Source organism: Emiliania huxleyi, assembly GCF_000372725.1.
Source record: "Emiliania huxleyi CCMP1516 unplaced genomic scaffold EMIHUscaffold_460, whole genome shotgun sequence".
Classification (NCBI taxonomy): domain Eukaryota; phylum Haptophyta; order Isochrysidales; family Noelaerhabdaceae; genus Emiliania; species Emiliania huxleyi.
The window spans coordinates 44,268-52,049 of NW_005198536.1; the positions used below are offsets into that span (position 1 = coordinate 44,268).

General features: G+C 67.3%; 2 protein-coding genes across 2 annotated transcripts in view; one reads left to right on the top strand and one right to left on the bottom strand.

Moving 5' to 3' along the window:
* EMIHUDRAFT_119183 (hypothetical protein) lies at nucleotides 1-3,263 on the top strand (the record flags this gene model as incomplete). The annotated part of the gene is made up of 5 exons (XM_005768281.1): nucleotides 1-166; nucleotides 211-844; nucleotides 922-1,039; nucleotides 1,155-1,309; nucleotides 3,095-3,263. 5 exons carry the CDS (start codon nucleotides 1-3, stop codon nucleotides 3,261-3,263), a joined length of 1,242 nt encoding a protein of 413 aa, XP_005768338.1.
* Nucleotides 3,264-6,727: 3,464 nt separating this feature from the next.
* EMIHUDRAFT_245442 (hypothetical protein) overlaps nucleotides 6,728-7,782 on the bottom strand; it is a gene marked incomplete at both ends in the record, with an annotated part of 2,487 nt that continues 1,432 nt past the window's right edge. The window contains one exon of the mRNA XM_005768282.1: nucleotides 6,728-6,961. Coding sequence (XP_005768339.1) covers nucleotides 6,728-6,961 — 234 coding nt within the window. The remainder of the gene's footprint in view (nucleotides 6,962-7,782) is intronic.

The window sequence follows — 7,782 nt, forward strand, 5'->3', positions numbered from 1 at the left end:
ATGCGCCGCCCGCTCGACCTCGAGCGCTCCTCCGCACTTCGCCTGCTCGCGGCGGCAGCTTGCGGCGCTGGCGTCCCGGACGCTCAGGGGCGCCAGCCAGAGCTGTCGCAAATTCCTCTCGAGCGCTGCGGCGGCGCCTTTTGTGAGTTCCAGCGCCAACGAGCATGTGAGTACAGCTTGATATGGTCCCAACTGTTGACTGTCCTACAGGCGCCTCCTACTCCGTCGAAGGTCAGAGATTTAGAGCGGTGTTGGACACGGGAAGCCCCTTCCTGCTGGTGCCGGGCCGACTGCCCGCCTCTGGCTGCGATGATCGTTGGGGATGCTACGCCGATTCCACCGCGTCGGTGGCGCTGGGCGACGCAACCACGGAGGGGTTCGGCGGGCAGGATGTCGGCGTGGAGTGGCGGCGTGGCAGGCTCGACTTTGGAGACTTTAGCTTCTCGCCCATCAACTTTGGAGTCGTCACCTCGTCCGTTCGCAAGGGAGGGACGTCCGCGATCTACCTTGGGCTGGTGCGGGACCGCGTGCCTCGAGTCCGGCCGACCCTGCTCGAGCAGACGGACATCGAAAGCTTCCAGTTCGACTTCCCTCGCCGCCGACTCACCCTCGCCCGCAGGCCTCTGCTGCGGCAGCGCGACGCCATCCCGCTGGTCGACCTCCGCTCGCTGGGCGCTCCGGTGGCGCAGTACGCTTGCCGCGTTGAGCGCCTCCTCGTCAACCGAGCGGAGGTGCCGCTCTCTCGGCCGGCGGTGGCGGTTCTCGACACGGGAACCACGGGCCTCGTCCTCTCGGACACCCTCTACGAGTCGGACGAGCTGCCGCTGCCCGGCGCTGCGATGAGGTACGTGTCAGCGTGACGGGCGCGCTCGTGCCTTCCGGCGCTAGTCTTCCGGCTGAGCTCTCCCTCGCCACCTGCAGGGACGTCGAGGTTATCGTCCGCACGGAGCGAGGGCGACCCGTCGCTCTGCACGCCTCTTCGCGGCGCTACCGGCAGAGCGACGGGGAGCCTGAGGAGTTCCCGCTCATTGTGACGCCGGTGACTCCCCACGCCACTTGCTGTTCCCAGACGCCGCCTCGTCCCAGACCCATCCCACTGCCCTCGGTCAGCCTCCCTCCGGTCTTACGTCCACGACACGACCACTCCTCGGCAGGTGAGCCTCCCCTGGTTTGGCCTCTCCGCCCCGACTCCGCTCGGCACTCCGCTAAACTTCGACTCGTCGCTGCCGCCGGCCGACTCTGCGCCGAGGCCCATCGTGCTCCGCCCTCGTCCCGCCTCTGCGCTCGACCCGGCGGCGCAGGCGAGGAGGTCGCGGCTGCGCCGAGCGCGGCTCGCATCTCGCGGGCCTATTTTAGCCGAGACAAATAGCCGAGCCTTTCTATTTACCTACCTACCGCTTGACAGCTCCCCGGGATTAGCCTAGCAGTGAGTAAGCAACCGTCCGTGGTGTGAGATTTTAATGCCTCGGCCGCGACACCAGCCACAACACGGGCGGGTCGCGTGAGACGGCGGGCTGTGCCAAGGCAGGCAGGTGTGCACTCTGGCACTCTGCTAGTACTTGTGTGCTCACACCACGACTACACTGTGGGGGGACGGGTGCTTGAGCATGAGCCTATTTGTAGCCGAGATGCAGCCGAGATGCAGCCGAGATGCAGCCGAGATGCAGCCGAGATGCAGCCGAGATGCAGCCGAGATGCAGCCGAGATGCAGCCGAGGTGCAGCCGAGGTGCAGCCGAGATGCAGCCGAGGTGCAGCCGAGGTGCAGCCGAGCTGCAGCCGAGGTGCAGCCGAGATGCAGCCAAGCAACAGTCTCAATGCGCGACGGCAGGCGTGAGGGGGAGGCTGCAGAGCCGCACGTGCTCTTCCTCGGCCTCGCCTTCCTCTCGCAGCTGCAGCTGACGGTCGACCTCGACGCGATGCGCATGAGCGCTGTCGAGGCGCCAGCGACGCCCGGCAGCGCGGAGTCCTTTGGCGTGCGACGCTGGTGGTCGCAGCGCCCATGACGCATATGCAAGGGTCAAGCCGGGCGTGCATATTTCTCACAGGAGACGCAGCTCGCGACCTTTCGAGTGCGCAACTTGTGTTCGCGCTCGCCACGCACCCCCACCCGCGCGGGGCGTGTGTCTGTACGAGTGTGGGCACGGTTGTCCTCCGGCGAGCCGCAGAGAGACGAGTGGCGAGCTCTTGTACATTCACCAATCATTCAGATCTTCATCCATGATGAAGAGCTATCCCATCATGGATATGGTAGTACATTGCAATTCTGCTCGAGCGGACTGTCACCAAAGACACCACACACTACAGAACGCTCAGGCCCCGCCCCCCGCGGCGCGGCCGGCCCTCGCCACTGACGTATACGGTGGGGGAATATGCGCGCTACTACGCACTACGTCTTTCCCCTCGTCCTCCCTCGCCCTCCCCACCCCAACGCGCGCAACCACGGCGGCGTGCCCCCCTCACGCTCGGCGGTGCGCCGAGGCTCGCGGTGCAGCTCGGTGAGGGCTCGTTCCAGCTCCTGTCGCGTGTTGGCGACATTGTCGACGTCTGAGTAGTCTGGCCGGACGGTGGGCGGGCTCAAGGGGCCGGCTGGTCGCGCCGTCGCTTGCAGGTCTCTCGTCGGCGACTCCGCGCACAGCGGCCGGCGCATATCGTAGCTTGCCGCGTGTTGAACGAACAGGCCTGTATTAGGCGAGCGGTACAAGCCAGACACGGCGGGCACGCGAAAGTTCTTGCCCCGCTTCCCCTTGGCCTGGCGCATCAGCGCGCGGGTGCCAGAGATCGCGATGGCGTTACCAAAGCCGCCCAGAAGGAACAGCATTAGGGTCGCCCAGCCAGCTACGACGCACACGCTCTCGCCTTCCTCGTGGTGATGCGTGCACCTATATGTATCAAATGTGAGCGACTCGATGGAGGACGGGCCCAACCGCGAGCACACGCACCGCACATACAAAACGTGAGCGAGATGGCCGCCAGGAAGAGCGAGATGAGGGAGGTAACATACAGGCAGACGACGATGGGTAGCCGAGATCGCACCGCCACCACCGCCACCTTTACCGCTGTCGTCATCGCCAGCCGCTCTGCAGACAGCATCAGGTGCGACGCAAAGCAAACGACGGAGATGGCGCTCGTCATCGCCACGCCGGACGACACCACGAACGTTGCCGAGAGCGATGGGCGGCTGCTCCACGGAAGATCCCCTAGGTTGTCCGCGCAGAAGCTTGCAAACGCGAAGCCGATCACGATCGCCGCCTGCTGGGAGTAAGTCGACAGCTGGTCCAACCAGAACCGCATCTCGCGCCACTGCAGGTTGGCGTCGTGAAAGGCTGCGGAGCACAGGGTGCACGTGTGAGAGAGGCTCGCAGGCCGTGTGCCCACAGGGTGCACGTGTGAGAGAGGCTCGCAGGCCGTGTGCCCACAGGGTGCATGTGTGAGAGAGGCTCGCAGGGCCCGCGTGCTGAAAGGCTGCGGAGCACAGGCGCAGATCTGTTACTCACTTGACTCCTTCCGCAGCCGCAGCTCCTCCTCTCGCAGCATCGAACAGGCGCAGCGAGGTGGCGCGCGGCGCGCACTTGAGACTCACGCGCGAGCAGGCGGCGCGCCGCACGCAGCGCACGCGTCTCCCAGCTCGCTCGTTGCTCGTCGCAAGCGAAAGGGGGCGTGCGACAACTATGGTCGGCGGGCAGCCTGCAGGCCGCGCCTCCATGCCGGACACGCGCGCCCCAAAGCCCTTTGGCCGGGCGGCCCGGCGATACGGGGCCTTCGTCGACGACGAAGAAAGCTACGACGACGACGAGGAACCACGGAGCGATCCGGGACGGAGCGAAGAGTTCGGCGTTGGAGCAGCCGTCTTTGTCCAGGGGCTGGTCTCAGAGGGAAGCAGGAGGCACAACGGTCGGCGCGGCGTCGTGGTTGCTCCCCTTGTGGACGGCCGGCACGAGGTGCGGCTGGACGAAGAGGGTGTGCTGCTCCGTGTGATGCCGTGTAATCTCTCCGAGGCCATCGAGGTCGAGCAGGATGGCAGCGTCAAGGATGTGGAAATGGCGCGAGCGGCGCCGCTCGCTAGAGCGACGCGGGCGGTGAGGGCAGTAGACGAGACGCTCCCATCTTGGCAAGCGGCCGAGTCGCAGGGCGACGAGGTGGAGGAGCACGACGCCAGGGATGGGACGGCGAGTAAAGGAGCACCGCCGACCCTCGCCCTCGCGCGGGTCTGCTGTGCGTGCGCCTTTGTCACCTTCAGCGCCCTTTTTGCCATCGAGACGCTTGCCGGCCACCCCATCGGTGCCCTTGTGAGTGCGCTCGTCATCGCGCTCCCGCCACCGCCCGCACTGCCGCCGCCGCCATTCCCGCCGCCTCCCAGCGCGCCGTCGCCGCCACCGATGCCGCCGCCGCCGCCGCCACCGCCGCCGCCGGCACCGCCCGAGATGGTGTGCCTCGAGAAGGTTGCCGTGGCGGGCGCGGCTGCGCCTCCACCGCCAGTGTCAGGCACCAATCGTGTGCAAAAGAACTCTGGTGCGGGCGTGTGGGGCGGCTCGTGCACCTGCCCCGACGGCAGCGTGTACCAGGTGGGTGACAACTCGGACTACTGCGCGAGCCTTGCGTGCCACGGAGGCATCAGCGGTGAGTGCCACCGTTCCGTCTCCAACGAATGGGCAGGCGTGAGCGTGACGTGCGCCCCTCCGCCGGCGGGGCCGCAGCGCCTCCTGCTGAGGGTGCTGGGCGGCCGTGGCGGCCAGGTCGGATCGGTGCCTCTGGACTGGGAGCAGTCTGCCCGCCGGTACACGCAGCAGAGCGTCAGCGATAACGTCTGCCTTCACACCGATCTCAGCGAGCCCGGGCCGCTGTGCTTTGAGTTGCGCAAGGATGGGGCGCAGGCGCCGCCGCTGCACAAGGGGTGTTGTGGCGAGGCGCTCTGGAGCATGCGGCTTGGCACACAGGAGGTCCGCTTGGGCGGCGACGCGAGGCTCTTTTTCCACGTGCCGATCTTGGAGCCGCCTTCTCCTCCCCCGCCCCACCCACCGCTACCCCCTCCTCGGCCGCCGTCGCCGCCCCCCTCCGAGCCGATGGCTCCGCCTCCCTACCGCCAGTGGCCGGGCACCCTCAACCACGCAAAGTGCCAGGCTATGTTGCACGACCCGAGCGGCGTGTTCCGCCGCATGTGGGCGACAGAGGGCTGGGGCAAGATGGTGGCCGGCTCCCAGACCGGCACCGGCTCCGCCTGCTGGCTGCACGCGAGGGACAACAAGAACAGGAATCGGCCGGCGGGCCAGTTCTGGCAGGAGACGCTGGAGGGGAGGTACTGCGGCGAGAACTGGTACGAGGGGAATGGCGGCCTCCTCGGCCTCCGCGGCCGACCTCCGACCTACACCGCGGCCGCCCCGGCGCTCTTTGGCGAGGACAGCGACATTGGCCGCTACTGCGCCAACCAGCTGCGGCAGCAGGGGCTGCCCACCTCCTTTGACATTGGCCACGCGGGCAACTGCGTAGCGGCCAACATCAACATCCTCAACATCGCCTCACGCCGCGTTCCGTACAACCTTTGCCGCAATCTGGAGTGGCAGGTGTGTGCCGCGCAGGGCAGGCTACCGGGACAGGGCAGCAACACCGTCCTCTTCGCCACCTCTCCAAACAGCCTCGACCCAAAGCCGTCCTCGAGCCGGCCTCTCGGCCAGTGCGGCGGCTGGAAGCCAGACCGGCCCCCTCCTGGCGGCTACGGCTACGCCAATTTTGACATCTTCTACCTCGAGGCTTGCGTGTTTGATCAAATCTGCACCAATGGCGCCGATATCTTCAACTCGCACGGCGGGCCGTTCCACTGCCAGTTCTCAGAGGAGCGCTTCCGCGAGCTCGAGCGCGTTCTCTCGCAGCCATTCGTGGAGCCGTTGGAAGACAAGTGCGACGCTCCTAGGAAGGGGTGAAGTGTGCGGGCGTGTCGAGCACGAGGACGGGCACACGTCGACGAGAGGGAGACCAGTGACGTGGTTTGAGGGCGTTACGTGGGCGGCAGCGCGGGTCCACCGGGCTGAGGTCTGCCGGAGAGTCACTGGGAGTGGCGCGGCTTCAAGCGAGAAAGGACTGGGGTCTGAGGCGGGAGGGTAGTGCCTAAGATGGCGGGGGGTAGGTCGATCGAGCAGGGCGAGAGGGCGAGAGACGACGCGACGGCAACATATGCAGGTTCCCCCGAACGTTACGTTACACAATTGCTAGACACTCTTAGACAGCAGCTCGACGATTACTGTTCTGCTGTGTCGTGTATGGAGATTCGCGACCCCAGCCGTCTCGTGTCGACCTCGCGACTCGCATCAGCTCGCGCTGCCTCTCGTCTGAGATTGGGATTGATGGTAGCAAACCGCACATGTTTCAAAGCGGACAGCTCTCCGAACATGCGGTGAGAGAGAAGTGCACAGTGTACGTACGGTGTACACCTCGGTCTGGGGCGGGTCTAGCTCTAGGAGCGAGCGCCGAGCGAGAGCCGAGAGAGAGAGAGAGGAGACGGACGCTGACGCGCGTGCTGAGCCGTGAGCGCCGTGACGGAGGTGTCTCCCCCCGCGGAACGAGTTTCAGTTTGAGAGAGAGGGACCGACGTACTGACGGCGTATCATCATGCATGGGCTCAGCACCAAAATTCAACTCTCGGCCACACGGCCAGAGGTACACCGACAGTCACGAGCACAAAATGGTAGAAGTCATGCCGAGGCGGCGAGGGGCGTCTCTCTGGGCTTTGACTCGTCATCCGAACTTGCGCCTCCACGGGAGGCCGCGCAGGGAAGCGGCGCGCGGAGGCGAGGCGCGCGGCAGGCGACTCGGCAAAGCGGTGCCGCCTCCTCGCAGCCTGGAGAGCGTCTCGCTCACGCGTTGCTGCTCGAGGAGCAGCAGCAACGAGAGGCCGAGGCGAGCGTAGTCGCCGCGGCGGAGCAGGGCGCCCGCGAGCAGCAGCAGCAGCGCGAGCAGCCGGAGGGCCGGCTTGGCAATCCGGAGGGCGATCGGCAGCGGCGGCGGCGCGGCGGCGGCGGCAACCGAGTCCAGCGAGTAGAAGCCTCGCATCGCCATGCCCCGCTGGACACCTGCAGCGCGCAGGCGGTTGGCGGGTCACGAAGAAGGTGGGCGCGCATAGAAGTCGCGGTGCGGAGGACGTGGTGTGTGTGGGGGGCGGCTCTGCGTCGCGGCTTTGAAGGGCAAGAGCTAATCTCGGGCGATCTCGGGCGATCTCGCGCCTCCGAAGAGCAGGAGCGAGTCAAACGCGGAGACAAGGCTGTGCCTGCAGTTCGAGTTCGGGTTTGGGCTGGGAGGGGCCACGGGCTGTGGAGGGGGGGGGGGGGGGGTCGGTTGCTTGTGGCGCGCAGACGGCGCAGCGGCGCCCCCGACGCCGACACGGCGCCACTCCCACGCTCGCTCGCCGCTCGCTGGCCCGTCGCCACCGCCCTCCGCGTCGCCCTCTGCCTCGCCCTCTGCCTCGGTCCCCGCCGCAACATTGCCCGCCCCCTCTCCCGCCGCGCCGCCCGCTGCGCCGCCCCACTCGAGCGTGTAGAGCGCCGCGCCGCACTCCCGCCCCGCGCAGCCGCCGTGGACCCACAGCGCGCCGCGGCTGTCGAGAGCAGACGCGTGGCCGAACACGCCTTCGGGAGAGGCACAGCCGGGGCGTCTCACGCTGGCGGTGGGGGAGCGGCGGAAGAGAGACAGGGCAGAAGAGGCTGACCTTGTGGCGCGGCTCCGCGCGGCTCGACACGCCGCCACGTGCCTGCGTCGCCGACGGTGGCAGCGCCGCCCTCGGCGCCTGCTTCGTC